The sequence below is a fragment of the Mytilus californianus genome, unplaced genomic scaffold (assembly GCF_021869535.1).
Source record: "Mytilus californianus isolate M0D057914Y unplaced genomic scaffold, xbMytCali1.0.p SCAF_2, whole genome shotgun sequence".
NCBI lineage: Eukaryota > Metazoa > Mollusca > Bivalvia > Mytilida > Mytilidae > Mytilus > Mytilus californianus.
Window position 1 is genome coordinate 122,853,602 of NW_026262668.1, and position 25,861 is coordinate 122,879,462.

Below are 25,861 nucleotides of genomic sequence, written 5' to 3' on the forward strand. Positions count from 1 at the left end.
ACTAAAAAAAATGTGTTTTTTGGCCCCTTTTTGGCCCCAAATTCCTAAACATTTAGGGCAATTACCCCCAAACTCAATTCCAGCTTTCCCTTTGTGATATGGAACCTTGTAGTACAATTTCAGAAAGATCCATACACTTACACACAAGTTATTATCATGAAACTAGAAAAATGCTTGTTTTTTGCCCCTTTTTTGGCCCCTAATTCCTAATATTTTGAGGCAATTACCCCCAAAATCAATCCCAGCATTCCCTGTGTGATATGGAACCTTGTGGTACAATTTCAGAGAGATCCATACACTTTAACACAAGTTATTGTCTGGAAACTAGAAAAATGTTTATTTTTGGCCCCTTTTTGGCCCCTTATTCCTAAACGTTTTGGGCAATTACCCCCAAACTCAATTCCAGCTTTCCCTTTGTGATATGGAACCTTGTAGTACAAATTCAGAAAGATCCATACACTTACACACAAGTTATTATCATGAAACTAGAAAAATGCTTGTTTTTTGCCCCTTTTTTGGCCCCTAATTCCTAAAATTTTGAGGCAATTACCCCCAAAATCAATCCCAGCATTCCTTTTGTGATATGGAACCTTGTGGTACAATGTCAGAGAGATCCATACACTAACACACAAGTTATGTCTGGAAGTTACAAAAATGCTTATTTTTGGCCCCTTTTGGCCCCTAATTCCTTTACTGTTGGTACCATAACCCCCAAAATCAATCCCAACCTTCCTTTTGTGGTATTGAACCTTATGGTAAAATTTCATAGAGATCCATTCACTTAAACTAAAGTTAGAGTGCGAAAACCAATGTGTCTTCGGACGACGCCGGACGACGACGACGACGACGACGACGACGACGACGACGACAACGACGACGACGACGACGACGACGACGCCAACGTCATACCAATATACGACCACAAAAATTTTTTTGCGGTCGTATAAAAAAAATGTGATTTTAATGAAAACACTTGATTGTACTGAGGAAGTTTCTATATGTAAAATAGTCAATACTGAAGCTGCCTCTAGGACAAATCCAACAATGCAAAGCATAATAACGTCAAATAAATCTAGATATTTGAATACTGCCAATCAACAATTAATTTCATTTCAGTGGTCTTTTTTAAGCATTTCAGGAATTATTGTCTAAAATATCTGAAATTCATTAATTTATTTCTGAAAAAAACCTTGAATCGTTTATAAAGGGTCTTTTTTCTTTTGATTTGCACATAGTCTTTTTTCTTTTTATTTGCACATAATAAGGCAACTACTGAAAAATTTAGTTGTGAAAATAATTTTAATCAGAAAAAACAACCTAAATCTAACCTACACATGTATATAACGCAATTTTCGATAAACAATTCCATTGATTGACGGATTTAAACTAAAGTGTAGGTTAAAAAGCATGGTCTGACATTTAGAAAAAACAAATTACTGTAATGGTTCATTATTCCCTTATCTTTATCTTTACATTGATGACAAAGAGATAATGTCATAACTTTAATCATCTTTATTATTGAGTTGGAAATAATAATTTCAATTTATACATTAAAGTTATTTTCGTGCCTTGATAAAAATCCTAGATTTATCGCAAACAGTTGTAAAGGCTGTTTCCAGCGACAAAAAAAAACAGCAGTTACGATTACCTTTTTTCAGTCAGGTGTCGGAAAAGAGCAAATATTTGATAGTCCCTTCAATTCGGTTGACAGTTATGATTTTTCTACTCTGTACACTACAGTACCACACACTCTTCTTGAGAAGTTTTCTTATCTTATTAAAAGGTCCTTTGAAAAAAAGTGAAATATGCTAGAATAAGATGTAGCTGTGATTAGATTTTTAAAGCTGTACATTTTCTTCTTGGCAACATCTATGTATGTTTCGGCAATTAAGTTTATCGACAGGTTGTAGGTATTCCTATTGGCACCAATTGCGTCCCTTTAATAGCAGACTTGTTCCTGTATTGTTATGAATCACACTGTTTGGCCAAAATAAGTTAAGAACCGTCTAAATTACATTTAATTGATAAATTTAACAACACTTGATGATATTTTTGCTTTAAATAATCGAGAATTTTCCTATGTTACTGCGGAAATTTACCCAAAGGAACCTGGGACTTTTATTTAGTATAAGAGTCCCAGAAGGAACTTACTAAATCAAATACGTACAGCAATACTTGTCCTTTTTATTGATTTGGATGTTTCAGTTTCACACGGGAAAATCTTTACAAAAAAAACCGACAAAAGAGACGATTTTTCGTTTCCGATTGTTAATTTTCCCTTTATGGGAGATAATGTTCCTTTGGCTCCTTCTCACGATGTGTATATTTCACAACTTTCCATGCCTGTATCTGTAAACGCGTTTTAGATTTCAATGAATGTAATTTGAATACATATACATATTGTGTATATCTGGTAAATTATTAAGTCAGGGATTTCGTTACCACAAATTAATTAAAACCTTACCAATTCTTTTCATTGATACACAGATTTAGTAAGAAGTTTAGCTGTACCTGTAAAATTCTTATAAAAACTGAACATAAAATCCGAATTTTTACTGGGATGTTGACTTTATAATGCCGTTCATTTCGATACGATCCATGTAAATTAATTAGTCCCTTAAATAAACTTATTCTTTGAATATTGTCTTTATTGGTACTAACATTGATTTTGTTTTTGAAAAATTAAAACATAACTAAATATATATTGCTATATATATATACAGTTATGAAAACTCAGTATCCTACATCCTACGTCGATACGGTTTACTTATATTTTGGCATTGCACAAGGTCATACGTTCCTGAGACTGTTTTGACGTCTTTACACAAAATCCGTTGGATGTGAACTGATTGATACTTTAGTCTGGGAAAACATGATTTATTTATTAGTTGTAACTGGCTTTGAACTAGCTTTTAGTAATGAAGAGTACACTTATATCGGTGCTTTGTGTCTATTGTTTTTATCTTTGTAGTTTTTGTGCATCGTACCGATCTTTTGAGTTAAGCCGATTGCAGCGGATTTTTACAGTTTGTTCTTTTGTTGTGCTATTCCACCACCTTCCCATGTTAGAGGGAGAGCTTGAGCGCTCACAAACATACTCAACTCCGCCGCACTCTACATGTGCCGTAGCTTAGTGAGGAGGTTGTAATTCAGTTGTTTTCGTTGGTTCATGTCTGACATATTTGTTTTTCGTAAATTGTTTGTTTAGTTATAGATTAGGCCTTTAGATTATCTCGTTTGAATTGTTTCACATGTTTCATGTCGGGGTCTTTTATAGCCGACTCTACGGTATGACTTTTTTTTCTCATTGTTAAGACCGTACTTTAAATCAAAGTTTGACACTTAAAGAGTTAGCCACTATTTGATGCTATACCTATCTTCACAATAGCACTGGCAGCAACAGTACAACAAAATCACTACACTTCTACTCCAAACATTACGGAAAATGATGAATTTCAAATCAAGGAAATACAGAGTAGCAATAAGTGGTTTTTTTTTAAATTAAATATTGATTACAACTACTCACTGTTTCCAGAATGTAACTAAATTTAAAACGAAAACCGATCGTGATGTATTTCCAAACGCAAGTCGTAGGTAATTGAAATTAATGCAGTTGAATAATTACTGAATTTCAAAAAAGAGAAAGTGTTTACTATGATATTAAGAATATTGAATTTTTGAATTATCTTATTCCACAAATTATACAAAATGCTACACCAAACGAGAATCGTAAAAGCTTTATCCGGTTTGTACCTTCTATACAATTTTATATTGACGACGAAAACAAGAAAAGATTAATGACGCTTAAAGCCTGAAAATTCATCATAATAAGAGTATAACCAAAATCATGGGACGAGCAAATTATTGTTATACAGATTAATGTATAAATTATGTATTATATATCAAAAGATCATATAACATTTGCTGTTTGGTATAACTTAAGCTATAATAACTTGTTTATTGTTCATAGGGGAATATTATTACATTGCATTTGGCCTTTAGTTCTGTTATGAATGCGATTTTCAAATGATACACAATTTATCATCTTGTTACAAGTTCTATTTATAGATGCAGATAATTGTACCAGATATTAATATCGATACGATACGAGTAAAACAGTCATTATTTGACCTCTGAACGTGAAAAGACGTTAAAGTCTTCAATCCTTGCAAATCAAAACAATGTTCATTTTATAATAAAGGAATGGGATAAAATAAAAATTGAATATGAACCACAGCCTTACCCACACTTATATTTACTAACATTAACATCTTTGTATAAGTCATCTTTTAGAAAAATATCTCTGTTTTGGGGGAATGGCTGTGACTCATATTTTCATATTAATGATATCATGAGTGATCACAAAATGAAGCTTATTGACAGGTTTTATAGTTTGTTTGAAAACAATCTGAACCCTTACAGCAAATAAGATATAAAGATTATTTCCATCACACTCAAATTACTTTGACCATCTGAGTTCATTCAGTCACAACAACGAACACTTGTCTAGTGGAAATATTTTTCTTTTTTGATTTTTTTGGTACACAATCATTCCCATCATCTTCCCCGGCTAGCCAAGGGTTACGATCCAGTCCCCTGAAAAGAGGAAGGAACTGGATCATAACCCTTGGCTAGCGAAGATGTCCTTCCATTTGAATAGTTTGTTTAATTACAACATTTTGTTAAAAAAAAGGTTTAAAATTCCCTTTTTCCCTAACAAAATATTACGGTGCAGTCCGTTGTATCCGCGCACCTAAGACTTTTGGCTTCACTTTGAACTCATAAAACCAATAATCGGATAATATTGTGTTAACAAATTCATGACAAACTTTAATTTCATAAAATCTTCTTTAAGTATGGTTTCACCTTGAAGATTGTGTGTAATGCTTGTCCAAAATTAGGAAACCCCTGTTTTGACCTTCAATTGTCCGGTGATTTCGCGCATCCCTTCTAAAAATACCTTATTTTGAATAAAGGAATGATTTTATATTACGAAATATAGCTCAGTTTGAACCAAATGGACTGCAAAGGATGAGGAGCAAAATTTATTTCATTTTGATAATATTTGACTTTAGATGAAACCAATTTTATCTGATGATGTAATTTTTTATGGGAAATGGCTTAATATGGTTGACCATTAAATTGCAATTATAAATTTATGCTTGAACTTTTCAATTTTAATATTTTCTGCCCTTTCGGAAGACTAAAACTATTCTGTTTGTGTTACATTGCCGATATGACGAAATCAGGTAATGCGCGATATTACCGGCCGCGCGGACACAGGGGACTCCACTGTAATTCTATTCAGATATGATCGGGTTATTTTTAATTTTCATTGATTAACACATGAAATGGAGGTATAATCCAGACAGATGAGTAATCATTGAAATCAAGAGAATGGCTATTTTTTAGTAAAAATGCAATTTTGTGACAGTCAAAAAAAAAAATCTTTGAAAATGAAATAATGAGTCAAAATTGTTAGCAAGACAAAAGATTAACAAAATATCTCAACATAAAGCTGGCCGGTTGTCTCCACGTAGCTCACTGATACCGCTGAGTAATTACTTTCCCGTGATTTGATGGTGATGTTATGTCTTATTTAAGTAGTGTTTGTTCTTTAGTAGGACATGGTTGCCAATAAACTTTAAGATAATTGATTCAATGGAACTTGATGGTATTGTTTCTTATATAACACGTAATTGTCGGAAATGTTTGTCGTGTCAAATGCAGTTACTGTCCATTCCATGCTGTATTTCTCTGTTTGGTGAGATCAGGGCGTTGTTTGCCATGTTGCGTCCGTCTTCGACTCCAGATATTCTTCATATCTATTTGTTGTGGCGAAGATGTCGTTGTGTTGTATGTATTGCCGCTGTTGACATTTCCATTCATTATCTGTATCTTCTAACATTTGAAACATCTGCCGGGGTAAAACTTTTTTTATTATTCAAACCATTTAAAATATTTCTGTTAAAATATCTTGGAAAGTTGACCGAATTTGCAATTTGTATTTTAGATTGTGTTAATTTCAGTGGCAAATAGCTAAAAAGTAAAATAGCAAAAATACCGAGCTCAGGAAAATTCAAAACGTTAAGTCTTTTATCAAATGGCAAAATCAAAAGCCCAAACCCATCAAAAGAATGGAAAACAACTGTCATATTCCTGTCTTGGTACAGGCATTTCCTCATGTAGAAAATGGTGGTTTTAACTTTGTTTTATAACTAGCTAAACCTCTCAATAGAATTCAATTTACAATATTCTGTTGATTTTACAACATTAAAAGGCCATGGTGACCTTTATGTGTGAAGTATAAAATCTGAAATAGTACAGAGCAGGAAAGATCATTCATTCAATATGCGTGTGTTTCAATGATATCCTTTTCCGAAAGTTGAGCATCCGATTTCGGAGTGTTCTGACCATTCTCCTCTATTTTGATAATGAGTGTTTTACTGGTGTATTGGCTTAGTTAATGTCTCTATTGTTTGTTAAGTGGAATACCACTGTTCAAATTTCCTGAAAACAAATGCTGGAATGTTGGAAAGATTGACGCAATACAAACATGTATGTCATATTGAAGTAACAATGTGATTATTTCCTTGATATGTTGTACATCATTGTTGATCCTGTCGTTCTTTTGTCAGATTAAATAATAGACCTCTGACCTTTATCGGTTATTCTGAATAAATGAAAATTGACACAGGCAATTTCTCCTTCAATAAATTTCTGCTGGTAATTTTTAACAATATCATTTCCCGAATGGCTAAAACAAATCTTCATATTAATTGCGAATATGGAGTAAGACATGTCCCTATAAGATACATTTTCTTGATTATAATACTTTTAAATCTCGCTATCATCGAGTAATGCAATTCCATTCCATATACTTTAGGTAATAAAATAGTAAAAATTTTCAAGAAAATAATTATGAGCTTAGCACTATAATTTCGCCATCAAAGGACCATTTAATAAAACTCTTGTTTTGAGATTAATGAATAAACAAGTCTTTATTTAATGATGTGATGGGTAATAACGTATCTCAGTGGAAGGAAGCGTGGTCAATGAAGGGTTTTATCTGATTAACGATTTTTTTGTGCCATTATTTAAATCATTACTCGAACATATCGCGTCCTGCTGAAAATCATTATTAACAATTTGCTGGCGATAAATCTCGGAATACAAATTACCCTAAGAGGGAAATTTGCAGGTAAAAGGCAACTTATCTTCATCGGATTTTCGGACGTGTAAACGTAGTAGTTAGAAGAGAAATCTAAAGCCGACTTTCGGCATTGTAAACATAATTGTAATTCATCTTGGGAAGTATAATAAAAGTATTTAATTCAGAAACTTGTGTTTTTGGACGTGTACTTAATTGCTCAAGTCGTACCATAATAAAAACAAATTGAGCACAGTGACTTATAATACTAAAGATGAAAAACTTGGCAAGGCATTTAATTTTACAGCAAGTGTAGACCAAATCAAAACGAAAACCAAATCATAACGAGAGTAATGATAGACCGATAAACGGTTAACATCAACACATTGATCCAGTTACCATTCAATTTGAAGACAAAACATTATACTTTTGGATTTGTCGACCAGAGGAGTTCTACATATTAAGTTGACATAAAAGTTGGAATATGTGAGTGAAAACAATTGGCTTTCAGACATCTAGTATTCCAGCAATTGCTGCTGAACTATTTAAGACATTGGTTATCGTAACAGTGATTTGAAAAATAACTTATTTTTAGAAATCCTTTGTTACATGTAAATGACACTAGTAGAACAATGTCGAAGTAAACACTGAGGAAGGAGAATCTACACCATTAACAAAAGTCATTGATGTAGGTTAACAAAAATATGCCGTCTTACTCTTTATTTTATGAAGAATTGAAATGTATAGAAAGTCATGATATTACTAATACAACTTTTGTAAGTCTAAAATGTAATATGTAGCAAATAATCAAAAAAGCAAAATTAATTTAATGTTAATGAAGGTAGCTACGTAGTTTCAAAAATGATTTTAAAACGTGAATTTAGTTATAATACTATGATTAAGAGTTACGTCAATTCAAAGCAATATCTGAAAAAATTAAAAAAGCTATTTAAAACTTTATTTCAAATACACGCGAAGAGAAGTTATACTGTCAATCAAAGAACATCGTCATTCACTTATGTAGTTATTTGATATTTTTTAGATAGTTACAGTTTACATTACAGACAGAGTTCTATGGATAGGAATTAGAGACGACAAGACTCGGATTAAAACGGGAATACTGAGGCTGTATATCAAAATATGTGTACAATGTATAAATCTTAAATTTTAATCCTGTATTATAGATTGAGATTGCGTTTGGATTTTTCATCAGTATATAAAATACATATACTTTTTAATTTCTTCATTGATTTGGATGGAATTGATAGCCTGGAATCAATAAACAACAACAATGATTAGTCTGTGACAATTTTACTGGCTAATTAGTTATACATTGATTATTGTTGGTATTTTTTACTATACGAATGATTTTTGTTGGAGACGAATAGAATTCCTAGGACACAAAATCAAATCTCGAGCATCTCAAGAGTTTACAAAATAAAATAGAGTGGTGCGATCAGCAGTGTTACTTGTAGAAATATTACCAGTGGACAGTTGTAAAAAAGTACGCAAATGTATCATAATTGCTAGCGTCAGTGTAATACAGATATAATATTGTTGTTTTTTGGCGGCAAGATGTAATCTGGAATCCATCATACAAGACATTAGGATGATCAATTTAATATTTTACTCGATAAAGAATGCATGTTAAAACAGAAATATTGCATTCAGTATTTTAAGTATACTTTTGAAAAATCAATTATTTTGCCCGGATTAGTTCATAGCCTCCATAGGATTGTTTTCTAGGATAATTCATATTGACATATTATGTACATTTGATGAATGTATCAAATCAAACTTAGTTTTACATCTATCAATGTCTACGACATTATCGCTCAAAGGATAACGAAGAACAATAATCAAATTAACTTTATTAAAACGTGGACAGTCCCTGCTGGCTGCAAAATACAACAACAACACATCATTTTTCAATACCTTGAAATAAAAAGATTATAATTGTTTAATATATGTAGTCATAACTAAGCTTTTGTGTATTTCTTAAATGTGAATGAAGAAAAAAGTAAATAATCAATGTTAACACAAACATGGGAATTTTGTGACTTATTTGAACTATCAATAAATGGATGCTTCGGAATAATCAAGGGTAATAACAACACAATAAGATACTTATGAATTCTTGTAACAAACATGTGTCAAGACTTACTTCATCTTTACAACTGTGATTGGAATATTTAACAATTGCATTAGTATTCATTAATAGTACAGATCAGCAAGTGTTCGGAAGTACAACTTAGTCAATCCGCAATTCAAAAAGCGGAAAAAAGTTCGAATAAATATCTTTTGCCGTTTTGCTGCTATTTGATTAAGATCTACATACTGCAATAGAACAATAAAATAAGGAAAATCAATCAGAGAGATAACTGTACATTAAATCGGATTTCCCAATACACAGATAAACATCACTGTAATGCTCGTGACATCTACTATGTCATCAGTGCAAAATATATCTCATATCTTTATTGATAATCTGCAGGTGACGGAATCTAAAAGATCGTCTATAGAAATACTTTGGCGAGCAACTGTCCAAAGTCCACTTAATCTTCTTGGGTATCGAGTACATTATCAGAAGATTGCCAGTTCATATATTCAGTACGGACCTCGTTTGCCACCAACAGACCATTCATATAATGTGAACAACCTTGTACCAGATACTTATTACAAGATTTGTCTGTCAATGTTGAGAAATGACAGTTCCCCTTACCAGAAATGTGTAACAGCATCAACACAAAGCTGGGACCTTCCGGTTTCAGTAGGAAGCAGTATAGGGGCTGTTCTTGCACTAGCTATGATAGTGTTGTTGATTCTAATGGTTCGATGTAAATCTGTTCTCCGATGTAAAAGGAAACAACATAAAAGTAATTACGACACGGTATCTCCACATTGTAATGATATATCCCCACATTGTAATGAAAATGTGTTTAATTTTAGTGAAACACACGTCGACGACGATGCCGAACAACAAACCGACATTCAAGTAAACGACCAGAAGCCTCACACAATACATGACCAAGGTGGTACAGCTTCTGGTGCCATTCCAAAAGTACTACCAACAGACCATGGTTATTCAAAGCATAATCTCAAATGTAACTGTGGAATACAGGACAAATATGAATCAAATCCGAATGGCTTTGTACAACAGAGAGACATTATTCCTAAAACATATACAAATAGCTATCATGATCACTACCATGATAATGCGATAATTCTTCACGTGCATGGTAATTCAGGTTCGGATAATGAGACTCCATCATCACATTTTAGTTCTGGAACTAAATATAATGACCAAGTTATAACGCATAGTACAATAGAATCAAACGACTTAGAAGATACTTTTTCTGATCAAGAAGACATTTTTCTAACATTTCCAAATGCAGATTCTAGTTCTACCTCCACAGCAGAAGACTTGGAAATGACAGACATATCTCATGAAGTACCTAGTGAAAAACATTTTCAGACTTCGCTTGACGCTGGTAATGTTTGTAAATAAGGTTGTAATAATCTCTTTTAGGTAAACGTTGTCTCAATTTTGTATTAGAATAGATAACTTTACAACGTTTCATGCGTTTTTCATTTGAACAAAAGCGAAAATTAGAAGACCAGGAAAGTAACCATTAAAATATCGATTTCAAATGCATTGTCTTATGTTTCTGCAAAGTTTATGATTAAATTCAGCTATGTAGAAAGAAAGATATCATTATGGTTTGGGGATTATTTTGGTACTTTGGATGCTAAAAAGATAATAGTTTCATCTTATTATTATTCATGCATAACACCAATTAGAAAATCAGCCGCTAATTTAAAAGTGATCGATACAGATGACCATAAATAAATTTCGGATACCATGATGTCCAAACCTTTTCTTTTTATGGACAATTGTAATACAAAATCTAAAAAAAAGTTTAAAACGTGATAAATAAACGTATTTTTCACTGTTATTTCGCATGTGAAAAAAATTTTGTGACATGTTTCCTGCACCAATAAGGAAGTTATACAAACGATTTGCACTGTTGTCTAACAGTAATTTACACCATATATCTAATTTGTATGCTTCAGTGATCCCGAATTCGACTCAAGTGCTGGATTTCGTAAGGAAATCTGGTTCGTAGTTAAAAATCAATACAATACAACATTTAATTACCGTTCTTAGAATTTGCTTTATAGACGATGGAACATTTCAATTACGGCTCCACATTGTCTCTGATTGTTTGTTGATCATGATTGATCATGTCAATCAGATCGGTTTGGTATCAGTACTCTCACCTAATAAAAATGATCCACTAGCCAGAAAACAGACAAATTTAAAGGCATGCATACTTGAAAGAACAGCATTAAAAATATAAGCCACATTTTTCACAGTTCATATCGATGCCTCATGAAAGAATAATAAACTGTTATCACACAGATATATGTCTCGCCTTTTTTGTAATTTTGATTATGCAAATGTTGAAATTAAAATAGCAATACTTTAACATGTAAGTTATGCAAATATTCAAAGTCAATGAACCATGACTAAAGGTAAATGGTTAAACAATCTCCATGGAAATGACATGTGCCAATGCTAATACAACTGCATACCAAATAACATTGACTTATTATAAGTTGTTCCCTTTAAAACAAACCTAAACACACACGTTAACTTGTAAACTATGTAAAAGTTTCAAAGTCAACGCAATGAACCATTATGAAGGGGTGGGGCTATATAATCTCAATGGAAACAATACTTGCAAATGCCAATAAATTGAAGTCTTAACATTAGCAGTTCATCTTAAACTGATCTAATCACAAACTAATACATGTAAACTAAGCAAAAGTTTCAAAGTCGAAAGACCATGACTGAGGGACAGGGCCAAATATTATCCTTGGAAATGAGATGTGGCAATGCTAATTCAACTGAATACCAATTAACATAGGCCTACTACTAATTGTTCCCCTTGAACTGACCTAATCACAAACTAATACACATAAACTAGGCAAATTTTTCAAAATCAATAAACCATGACTAAGGGGCGGAGCCAAATAATCTTCATGGAAATGAGATATGCCAAATGCTTATACAACTGCATACCAAATATCATTGACCTACCACAAGTGGTTCCCCATAAACTGACCTAATCACAAACTAATACATGTAAACTAAGTAAAAGTTCCAAAGTCAATAGACCATGACTGAGGGGGCAGGGCCAAACTATCTCCATGGAAACAAGATGTGCCAATGTTAATACAACTGCATACCAAATATCATTGACCTACCACTTGTGGTTCACCATAAACTAGACCTAATCACAAACTAATACATTGTTGACGCCGCCGCCGCCGACGCCGCCGCCGGAAACAGCATACCTATGTCTCGCTTTTTGACTCCGTCAAGGCGAGACAAAAACAGTTCCAATCTTTCCAAAAGATTATATTGAAACATTCTTTTTAATATCAAAATAAACAAAAGAATACCCAAACATCTTCAGCATGAGACAAAACGCATTTATCAACTTTTAAACATGTTTTTTTCCTTCGTGAACTTTCTAAATTTTGGTAATCCAAAAATTACGCCAAAGTTGCCAGAACAAAAAAGTTTACAATTTTTCTGACAATAACAACTCATTTGAAAACCAATAGAAGAAAGTTGACATATGGTTGACTTAATTCTCTTTAGCATCAGTATTACTTTTTCTCTCTAGGAGAAACAACAATAATAATACGCTTGTTATTGTTTTAGTTTACCATACCAAGTCATAACAATGAAAAGGACAAGTGACATCCAATAGCTTATAACAACTCAGGAATGTCAATATACTCTGTAATGAAATTCCACACATTTCAAACATTTGTTGTTAAAATCAAAGAAACATTTGCAAGGTGAATAAAAACTGCTTCGCTGAGCGCAGCTGGATACGCCCGCAGTGGTCCAACCCTGAACAGTTGGGGCAAACATGGACACAATATTCAAAGTTCAATTTCTTCTAAATGTCATATTTGAAATTTATGAAAATCAATAGGGAGATTACATCAATAGCTATAAATAATTCACCAAAGTTTCATGAGAACTGCTGAAAGCATGTTTGAGTTATTGTCCAAAAACTGGAAAATCCCCCCTTTTTTAATGAATAAAATCCCATAACTCAGAAATGCAAAATCTAAAATTTATAAAATTCTTAAGGGAGCTTACATCAACAGATATAAACAATTCACCAAAGTTTCATGAGAACTGCTGAAAGCATTTTTTAGTTATTGTCCAAAAACTGGAAAATCCCCCTTTTTATGAATAAAACCCTGTAACTCGGAAACGTTAAATCTAAAATTTATAAAAATCCAAAAGGAGCTTATGTCAATAGATATAAACAATTCACCAAAAGTTCTTGCAAGTTGGTGAAAGCATTCTTGAGTTATTGTCGGAAAACTGGAAAATCATCCCTTTTTAAATGAATAAAACCCCAAAACTCGGAAACGGCAAATCTGAAATTTATAAAAAACGAAAGGGAGCTCACGTCAATAGATATAAACAATTCACCAAAGTTTCATGCATATTGGTTAAAGCTTTTATGAGTTAATGTCTGACATGTTGACGACGGACGGACGGACAGACGGACGGACGGACGGACAGACGGTCAACGGTATACCATAATACGTCCCGTAAACGGGCGTATAAAAAGACTGTTATCAACTATTATATGACTAAAATATTTCTCTTTTCTCATTGGCTAAAACATATAGTCTTCTTTGATAAAACATTATATTCACTGCGGAAAAAATCACGAGAGGTAAATATAAGATTAGGATCAGCTGACGTGTACCTAAAAATAGATATTACAAGGCAACGTCAATGATGTAGGTATATGACGTCCTGCAAATTCTCGTTTTTCTTTTTCTTCTTGTTTTCGGTGTATTTTTTCCTCTTCTTCTTATTTTCGGTGTATTTTTTTCCTTTTTTTCTTGTTTTCGGTGTACTTTATTTTAGTAAACTTTATTGAATATTTCAACTTACGAAATTTAGAAACCACAAAAGCAGATGATATATTTATAAAAACAAGGAGCAGTTTTAAAAGTATCTAGGGCAAATATAAGAAAATTGGAGAAGGTTAAACAGTCATATAATAAAGCAATCGTTGACTTTTTATTTCAGTTGATACAATGATTTATCAACCTCAGATATATGGCATTCACCCTCGGCCGTTCGCCTTGGTGAATATCATATTTCTGGGGATGATAATATATACCTATTGACTGGTTATGAGGGTAATAGCAAGTTTGTTGTCCATGAGATACCAACTATTGCTCGAGGCGAAGCCGAATTAAGTGTTTTGTTATACCGAATAAAACAAATTTATATTAAGACTACATACACCACTTGGAAAAAAAATCAAATAGTCACAAAGACATGCACAAGATGAACTACCAGTTTTTTTTTGCCCGTGTACTATTTGTCAATATTTTATTACTGTAATCAAGACCAGGAATCTTTGTGTAAAAATTCCCGTGCTAGCTAAAATATTTTACCGTACACCAAAGCAATCCTAGATTATGAAGACGACGACATACCCATACCATACATTTGTTATGTTTTAGTTCTTAAAATATGTCGCGTAGATTTTCTTTTTCTTTTTTAAAATTTGCTTCTAGTAAGTAATATATTAATTTCAAATTACGACGACAGATACATTTAAATTATACCGTTTACGATATTTCAGAGTTTAACGTTGCCAAGCGCACAAATCCAACCAGAATAGTTAATTACGTCATTGTTGTCCAATGAAAAATTAGTATGAAACAGTACGGGAAATATGTTTATAAAACTATGGACCAGGGTAATAGTCTTTGAAACTATTGACTGGCAAATAGTCTGTGGAATGGAATTGCAAAAATATTTCATTCTTTTTTATATAGAAAAAAACATACTGAGGTATAATAAATCATTGTATCAACTTCATCAAAAGTCAATAATTGTATAATGTTACTCTGGCTAGTGAAATTTGTACACATGAATGTATCAGCATTGACATACTTATGCTGAAAGTCAAACTTGTTAGCAGAATATGATTTGCAATTTGTTTCTATCATTATAAATGATCAATATTATCTGATAAAACTGCTCGAAATAACCCTGAACATATTAAATATCCACAATTAAACTGATGCATCTCGTAAGAAATATGGTTCAATAAAGAATCCCAAATAATCCGACAAACATTAAACACAATTTGACGTAATTTGTCTGCATGATGTAAAGCTCAAAGTTTTTATTTTGTTCTTTTTATAAAAACGTACACGTGTCAATCACAAATCAATTTCAAATTATACGCATGTTCTGTATGTCTGTTTGATTATGATTTTATATCTTTGGTATTTTGATATCTGAAAAACCATGGAAGTATTATGTTCATTTCACTTCCATGAAAAAACTAAAGGCTTCCATGAGCCTATATCGCGAATCCGACATGTTTGCATCAAATTCATACAGTCACTAAGATTATTTTTGAAAGTTTCTTTAAAATATATGGGTAAACATCATCATTAAAGGGCAACAAATCATATAAGATTCGTGTAACAGTATGTAAATCTTGACATTCTGGCCGTTTTTGCCTATGTCAGATTTTCTACTTCTACAACGGTATACAAGATATTAACAACCATAATAATAATTCCAAAAGTAAATACAGTTTATAGGATACATACATATACATGTAATGATAATTGTATATGCACAAACAGTGAGAGTTTTTAAAATAATAAACAATTCTTGCATTACAATTCTATTTTTAGCCCTGGTAGCCAAGTTGGTTGGCTAGCGGGATCATCGGACAAATTCTTAAAAATCATTGATTCCCATTGGTCCACTTGATTGAAAGGAAAACATATATATATAAGTTAACGAACGACGACATAGGCCAATTGGTAAGCAAAGCTCACATGGCCATTTGGACCAGATAAGCTAAACATCAATGAACATTTGACGTAAGAGTATATCCTTATTCAACCCTTCATTCAAAAATATCTAGCAAGTGTGCACACGCTGAAATATCTTGCCTCCTTTACTAATTATGATTGAATTCTATGTTTAAAGTCTTCGAGACCAAAGACTTACTTCATTCATCCCAAATACTTTTAAACATTGCAATAATTCAGAAAAGGAGGTTAAGGTGAGATAAACACTGTCCAATGGACATATATACTTGACAATGATTTTATAGAACAAAGATGTCCTTTAACTTATAAACGTACAATCTGATGTAATTAGGACAACTTAATAAAGCCATATAAAACGAGTTTCCGGTGGTTTTATGGTGAGAAAAATTCACAACGTATAATAGGCAAAACATTATTTCATTCAGTGATTGTTGGTCGAAACCTTTGGCTGTTAATAAACTTTTTGGTTATGGTGCCGAAGTTCACCGAGCGTGATCTTGATAAACAATCATCACAATCATGGAACACGTGTATAATAGGTGAGATGATAGAGCGATGTTTACTTGTTTATATATATATATATATATATATAAACAAGTCTAAATTGAAAATAACGTTCAAACCTATGATTGCGTTGGATAAAAACCGTAATCTTTATACGTGTGCATGCAAAACAAATTTTTTGTTAGAGGGGTCTAAATACAGAACAAACAACATTTTCCAAAAGACCAAAAAAGTGAAAAAGTATATTTTAACAATACGCATTTGACTAACAGATCGAACAACAAATGATCTTAAATCCTGCTGACTGCCATTGGCGATTGCCAATAAACGGATCACAAGGTGTAATAAATGGATCTTAACTATAAATTTAATACCGAACAGAAAACAGTAAACTTGCTGCGAAGATGGTATACCGCAAACAAAGGTGCAAAGATTTATATATATATAACTTCAATGCGTTCCAAATTGTTAATGAAACTTTGCTTAACAGTTGTTTAATGATTTGGTATAATATTTTTTTCTGAATCGTTTATACTATTTCCACATCTGTTTACTTTTATTTTATCGCGGTTTTCCTTCACTCTTGATTTGTGCCGTATTTCTAACGACAGGTGTCATGGTTAAGGTCACTGCATTTGAAAAAGCTGTCGGCGAATAAGAGTACTCGACGATAATAATTTAATAGCAATACATTTCTATAAATTTGATTATATAAAGAATTTACTTTCAAAACAAAGTATGTGTACACGTGTTTTACTCATCGTTTTTGATATATTTAACGGATCATATGACATCAACGATTACCAATCGAAACATGAAAATGAAGTGTCAAATGAATCCTGTCTGACAGACATGATTGATTGATTGATTAATTTATTTGTGTTAAACGCAACTTTTAGCACTTTTGTGCTATTTCGTGGCGGTCAGTTTCATTGGTGGAGTCAGCCAGAGTGCCCGGAAAAAGCCACCAACCATCGGTAGGAGAACTGACAATCCTAGTCAAATACAATTGGAGTCAAGGGCACCTGCCACGTGCGGGATTCAAATCACAACCTCAGTGTTGACAGGCTAGTGATACAGTAGTTCGACTATTAGACCACTGGCTCTGACAGTCTATCATTTCAAAAAATATATAGCTTTTCAATTACTTACGGCCAATATTTTAAAGAGACATGTATTGTCGAAATGGGCATCTCGTGTACTTCGCTACTGGCATGGCAATACGGATATTGTAATATTGAAATTGATTGTTACAAAATTTTGGAAATTATTTTAAATAAAGGTATATATCTTAATCTTGCATTTACGAGGGGGATAACATGTAACAGCCATACATATTTACAGCTATGTCTACGCTGAATATATATATATAAATCTAGAAAATTTAACACAATGTTGTTTACATAGCGAAAACAGCACGTCATTAAAATTTCAGTTAGCTTATGTCTGTAAGATACTGCCAAGTTGTTTTGTATGGGGTGGAATTTTGGATGGAGAAAGAGAGGTTCCCTGTTCTGTCTGCCTGTTGAATCGGTTCAAACCGAAATATTTTTCACAGCGATGTCACACAACAAATACCAAACCAATATCTTTTAAATAAAAACATTGGAATGAAAAAACGCGTTTCTATTATGTCTGTTTGTTTTGTTCGCACATTTTATGCGACTGTCATACAAGTTTGAAGTTTAGCTAGCTATAAAACTAGGTTTATTCCACCATTTTCTACTTATATTTCGGCATTGCATGATCATGTTTTTCTCTGTTAAAAACGTCTCTACACTTAATCCATTTAATGTTGGATGTATACTTATTGATATTTTAGTCTTAGATACATGATGTTTTTATATGTACATTTCCCAACTCATTCGGTATTCAAGAGCTTGCAGCTGCTACTCAGACTTTATAAAACGTCGCTAGTGTCTGCTCAGAAAGTTGGTGAACCAGGGTTATGTCAAAGAACATCTCGTCCTTTTTCTAGAAACAAAGTTCATCGGAAGGTACCAAGACCTTGGTGATAAATATTCCGTATCAACTTCACAAATAATACATGATGGTCTTGAAGTATAGATTCTAGGTACTGACGTTGCTTAATTACGTGTTATAGTGTTCTTTTATTTATCTTTGTAAATTATTAACCTTTACTGTTTAGTCCATTTTTGGTAATATTCTTTTGGTGTGGCTCGGTACTTGTACATCCCGCCATTGTGTTATTGTGCTATGGTCATTTTTTGTATTCCTGATTTTCATTTTTGCTTATGTGCTTTGTCTATATGCCATTTTGTTTTTCTTTTGACATATTTTTTTGTTTTTATAGTGATTAAGATTATAACACAATGTTGACTGCTGTACCCCTATTTTTGACATTTTTACCTATTTATCAGTTAGTTTTGTTCACACATTGTTGTAAATATAACGGAATTCTTTATACAAGTGAGAGGTTTAGCTAGCTATAAAACAAGGTTTAATCCACCATTTTCTACATAAGGAAATGCCTGTACCAAGTCAGGAATATGACAGTTGTTTTCCATTCGTTTGATGTGTTTGAGCTTTTGATTTTTGCTATTTGATAAGGGACTTTCCGTTTTGAATTTTCCTTGGAGTTCGGTATTTTTGTTATTTTACTTTTTTCTATATGAAGCATGAAAAGGCCTGCTTGCCGAGCTTTCATTTATCTCATAACAATTAGAGACAGTCAATGACACAGTTACGATAAGTTATATGATAAGTAATCACTATTTTTGTTTATTATGTTCAACTTACAGATATATATACAAAGTATAATTACGTGTTAATTATACACGTTTGCTTTGGTTTTTTGTTGTCGAAACAGATTAACAAAGAACCTGTAATAAATATTCTTCAAGGAAATCCAACACCGATCGGTCATTAACCGTATCACATCAATATCTTATACATAATAATCACGTATTGTTAAATATATAATGTATCAGTTGTGAACAGTTTTACAAGCAGCAGTAAATAATCAATATCATGAAATAAGATCTTTCTTTGCTTACGTATACTGAAATAGAGCAATTGGTTTGGTTTAAGATTACTTGTGGATTGAAAATATCCTATGAAACAGTTGAAACCCTTCTATTCGGCACAGGTATACGTGTAATCGTATACCTGATGTTTTCCGTCTGTATACCCATTACACAACTGCAAACATAATCAAGGTCTACCTAAAAGTGAGCACAGCGAGCCATCACATAGTCTCTATGACCAAAGTAAAATCAAAAAGCAAAATCTGTGTGAATCACTAGGTAATAATTTATTACGTATATCCAAAGACGTAATTGGTTAACGACTGCCTTAATAATGAAATTCAATTAGTAACGTAGGCTATCTAATCTTTCTTTCTTTTCATTTTTGGATAGGAACAATAAAATAACCCATATTAATTTAAATTCTGATGGCGGCCATATATATGTATACACTGTTGTATTTTTGCCGATTTTGGTTATTTCCTAAATAAGATAAGAAACGGACTTTTTTGTTAATTGTTGAAGGCCGAAAGTGAACCATAGTTGCTTAAATGCACGTCATTTGGAATCTGGTTGATAGTTTATCATTAGCAACCATACAAACATAATAAACTGTTAACACAGAGATATGTCTCGCCTATTTGTTATTTTGTTATTTTGATAATGCAAATGTTGAAATTAATTTACTTTAACATGTAAGTTATACAAATATTCATTGCTGCAGTGTTATCTGAACTTGGAAGATTTCCAATATATTTTAATATTATAAAAGGAATGTTATTGTACTGGTATAGATTAGAGAATTTAGGTAATAATTTTCCTCTATTAAAAGAGGCATATACACAATCAAAGACACTACATCACATGAATATAACATCATGGTATGGTTCAATAAATGTTATTTTTAAAATACTTGGTATTGACTATACAAATGCCATAAATGCTCCATTTTGTGAATCCTTATACAAATTAAAGAAATATATACAAACCAAGCTATCAATATTGTTTATTAGCTGTTGGAAAAAAACAAATAAATAAATTTTCAGACAGTAAACTGAAAACCTACCTTTTATATAAAACAAATTTTGGTTTTGAAAAATATCTAACATTGATCAAGAATTTTGAACTTAGAAGTTTTACTAAATTACGTGTATCTTCTCATAGATTACAAATAGAATTAGGTAGATATCAGGGTATTCCCCGAATTAACAGAATATGTAATAAATGTTCTTCGAATACTGTCGAAGATGAGGCTCATTTTCTATTTGATTGTAACAAATTTGAGGATGATAGAAATTGTATGTTAGCTAGTATTGCAAAATATAATTCTTATTTTAATCATATGAGCAGTCAAAGCAAAACTATCTGGTTATTTAGTGTAGAAAATGTTGAGTTACTTAAAATAATATGTAATTTTATATACAAACATCTTCCTTAGTGAAGATTAGTTAAAGGAAATCTATGTGTGTGTAAACATTTGATTGGACATAGAAAATTATATTCATCTGAATATCACAAACATACTAGCCGATTAAAAAAAAAAAATTAATTGCTAGAATATATTATTTATTCAAATGTTCTCTTATATCCTTGAGGCATCGTCCCCTGGTATCAACTGCATTCAAGTTACCTATGATGCTTCCTTGTTTGCTTTTGGTACAGGTAGGAAAGAGACATTTACACACATTTTACATGCCTATGGCCCATAAGGTGTCGCCCCCTGGTGTCAGCTGCCTTTAGGAAACCATAATACTTTCCTATTTGCTGCTGACACAGGATGAGTCATGGACATGCTTAATTTCTACTTTCTTTTTGGCTAATTATCATATGTTTAATTAATCCAACTTTTTGTGTACTATACACATATGGATATCTATTTTTCTTTTTTTCTTTTTGGGCTGCTTGTTTGTTATCTATATCAACCACACTTGCAATAAAATGCATTAGTATTAAAAAAAAAACATACTATAGATTCTTTATCTACGTATTCTTTAAGAACTTAAATAGTTCTCGTTAAATTTTTTTTTTTATCTCATTGTTTGTATTGTATTATGAAAAATTATTGATGTTGTAATGTTTATGCCCTTTGGGGCCCATAATTGGAAATAAAATATCTTATCGTATTCAAAGTCAATGAACCATGACTGAAGGTAAAGGGCTAAACAATCTCCATGGAAATGAGATGTGTCAATGCTAATTCAACTGCAAACCAAATACCATTGACTTTTCATAAGTCGTTCCCTTTAAACAAACCTAAACACAAACATTAACTTGTAAACTATGTAAAAGTTTCAAAGTCAATGAACCATAATTAGGGGGTGGGGTTATATAATCTCCATGGAAATGAAACTTGCAAATGCCAATACATTTGCATACCGAATAACATTGACTTAACATTAGTGGTTCATCTTAAACTGACCTAATCACAAACTAATACATGTAAACTAAGAAAAGTTTTAAAGTCAATAGACCATGTCTGAGGGGTAAGAACCAAATAATCTCCATTGAAATGAGATGTGCTTATGCTTATACAACTGCATACCAATTATCATTGACCTACCATTAACGGTTCCCCTTAAACGGACCTAATCACAAACTAATACATGAAAACTAAGCAAAAGTTTGTCAATAGACCATGACTGAGGGAGCAGGGCCAAATAATTCCCATGGAAATAAGATATGCCAATGCTTATACAACTGCATACCAAATATCATTGACCTACCACTAGTGGTTCCCCATAAATTGGCCTAATCACAAACTAATACATCTAAAGTTAGCAAAGTTTCAAAGTGAATAGACCTTGACTGAGGGGGCATGGCCAAACAATCTCCATGGAAATGAGGTATGCCAATGCTTATACAACTGCATACCAAATATCATTAACCTCCACCTGTGGTTCACCATGAACTAGACCTAATCACAAACTAATACATGGTTGGCGCCGCCGCCGACGCCGGAAACAGCATACCCATGTCTCGCTTTTTGACTCCGTCAAGGCGAGAAAAAAATAACAACAATTTTACCATTAATAACCACTTGTCCAGTTGCTTCCTTGTAAGCAGTAATGCTCTTTCGAGGCAATCGCCATAGAAAACGTAACCTCTGGAATATTAGTTTCAACTGGGAAATGAATACTTCACATGCAATCCTGTTTGAATACTTTAGTAGTAATTAGTAGAATGGATAATTCATAATGGGAATATTGTAGTAGTCTCCTTTCACAAAGTTTAGTTCCCACTGCCACTTTGAGACAATTAGATAACAGTTAGTCAAAGTACGAAGCAGACCAAGTTGTATCTCTGGTATCCCTTATTAGACAGGAAGTATAAAACAGATTAAGATATATCACTGATATCTTATATTAGACTGGAGATATAAATCCGACGAAGCTGTATCTCCATTATCCTATATTAGACTGGAGATATGAAGGAGACAAAGCTTTATCTTATGTATCCTTTATTAGACGGAAAGTATAAAAAAGGTCAAGCTATTTCACTTGTATCCTTTATTAGACTGGAGGTATAAATCCGACCAAGCTGAATCTCAGATATGCTATATAAGACTGGAGGAATGAAGCAGACAAAGCTGTATCTCTAATATCATTTATGAGACTAGAGGTATAAATCGGACCAAGCTTTATTCTATATAAGACTTGAGATCTGAAGGAGACAATGCTGTATCTCAGACATCCTTTATTATATAAGGGGTATAAATCCGACCAAGCTGTATTTCTGGTATCTTTTATCGTGGAGGGGATATGAAGCAGACCAAGATCTATCTCTAGTATCATTCATTAGGGTGTCAATGTATGAAGCAGACCAAGCTATATCTCTGGTATCCTTCATTAGACGGGTGTCAATGTATGAAGCAGACCAATCTATATCTCTGGTATCCTTTATTAGACGGGTGTCAATGTATGAAGCAGACCAAGCTATATCTCTGGTAACCTTCATTAGACGGGTGTCAATGTATGAAGCAGACTTAGATCTATCTCTGGTATCATTCAATAGACGGGTGTCAATGTATGAAGCAGACCAAGATCTATCTCTAGTATCATTCAATAGACGGGTGTCAATGTATGAAGCAGACCAAGCTATATCTCTGGTAACCTTCAATAGACGGGTGTCAATGTATGAAGCAGACCAAGATCTATCTCTAGTATCATTCAATAGACGGGTGTCAATGTATGAAGCAGACCAAGATCTATCTCTAGTATCATTCAATAGACGGGTGTCAATGTATGAAGCAGACCAAGATCTATCTCTAGTATCATTCAATAGACGGGTGTCAATGTATGAAGCAGACCAAGCTATATCTCTGGTATCCTTTATTTGATAGGAAGTATAAAGTAGACAAATATGTATCTATAGTATCCTTTATTAGACGGGATGGAAAATGACTGAATGAATTCGGTTACATCGACCATCAGTTTAAATTACTATATATAGGTTCCACTTATTAGTGCATAGTATTATTCTGTTTGAAATGAGTTATCGTTAAGGAAATAAAATGAGATGTAAGTGCCAAAGAGACAATAATACAAAACACATGTTATTACAGCCGTAGATAACAACAACTGTACAAACTATGTTGCCCAACACTTAAAATATCTGTAATATATCATTCAAAAGGAATCAATACTGTTTGCTTCAGACTACTTAATAATTTAACAACTCTACCAAGAACGGATATCATTTCAAATGCCTAAAAACAAATTATAGATATTTCTTTTTAATAGATACATGACTATTTTGTTCACAATGCTAAAAGATGCTTATATAGAAAAAAAACAATTATTGTAAAATACAACGAAAACTAGTTATCTGGAAAGAAGAAAACAAAGCAATAAACAAGAAACTATTGTATGATTGTGCAGGTATACATCTGTTTTCGTAATATCGTAAATACCTATCTGTTGACATATGTGTTGGTATTAGTAATTGTAACGGCATGTCAGTTATTTGTGCATTACTTCAAGTTTACGTGAGAAACGTCTTAGGCTGTTAACCTAACAGTATTTTACTAGTTTTATCTCCGTAAGCACTCTGTCAACACTAGTTAAATAAAGAATAATAAAAGTGTATCAACTGAAGACCTTGGTTAGCTTTCATACGAAGCTAGAAAGACTCCATCAGGCATGCTCGCAATTTAAAGTTTGAAAAGTTAAATATGTTAACTGTGTGGGAGCATAAAACTCAAAAGGGTCTAACAGATCCATACTCACTAACGACATTTTGAAAACAGATCTTTAAACCAAATAACAATAAAAGGAATGTGTTTTCGATAATCAAACATCACAAATTATCAACCATCCGATTCCACAGAAGAGCATTCCCTCAGCCAGGCCATCAGAATAAAGCGGATTTGCTCCACCAATGATACGGTGAAAAAGCGATTACAAGAGCTTCGCGGTCACCTTACAAATCGGGGCTACAAAAGAAAAGATATTGATAGAAGTTTCTATCTTGCTAACAACATCAGCCGAGATAAACTTTTACAATATAAAGGGTTGTCAAAAGAGTCCCGTTTGTGCTAACTTACCATCCTAAATTTGACAAATGATCACACCTTATCCGCGAAAATTGGAAAGAAATCGTACAAAAAACTACAAAAATACTGTGCATCTCCTACAGTGTAAATGTGGTAAACAGTATGATGGCGAGTCAGAACAGCCATTTCACAAACGTATGAATGGCCATCGTGGCGACTTTGAATGTAAGCCAGACCTTCCTGTTAGCCGATATTTGTGTACCCCTGGCCACACTAAGGCAGATCTCAATCGACCGAGTAAGATTTTTGAGAAGAAAAAAAAAACGTTGGCACCAAATGGGATTAATGAAGATGTGTAATTCAAATCGCACAGCGCTAACCACCGCAGCAGGATGTGTTATTTTTTTCATTTGGGATAAATAAATATACGCAGCCATTTTTGTAAATATTAAATATCTGCAGGTAACCAAATATATATTGATACTTGTATTTACTTTTTTAATATTGGTGCTGTTTTGTACACTTTTTAGGCGTATATATATATATTTTATTGTGTACAGTCTCTTTTTTCATAACGATCCAGCGCACTCGTAAGAAATTTGTTGACTAATATCTAGACTTTTAATTTATATGCCAAAAGTAGAAATGTCGCTTTATTACATGTGGACATGATTTCAGGGTAAGGAAAAGCATTTGACAGTATTTATCTAATTAATCATAAGGACAATCTTAACAGAACCAAACATCATCTTGGAAGTAAAGATTTATATTGTCTATCGGATAAAAACAGATTAATTTTGGTTAAACACG

At 32.7% G+C, this 25,861-nt stretch overlaps 1 protein-coding gene and 1 long non-coding RNA gene across 2 annotated transcripts in view; one reads left to right on the forward strand and one right to left on the reverse strand.

Annotated features, from left to right (window-relative positions):
* The window catches only part of LOC127730872 (uncharacterized), a 95,458-nt gene that overhangs the window by 10,718 nt on the left and 58,879 nt on the right, over positions 1–25,861 (reverse strand). The window lies entirely within an intron of this gene.
* Positions 8,471–10,798, forward strand: LOC127730867 (uncharacterized). The gene has a single exon (XM_052239477.1). The coding sequence runs from the start codon at positions 9,579–9,581 to the stop codon at positions 10,656–10,658; it is 1,080 nt and encodes a 359-aa protein (XP_052095437.1). The 5' UTR covers positions 8,471–9,578; the 3' UTR covers positions 10,659–10,798.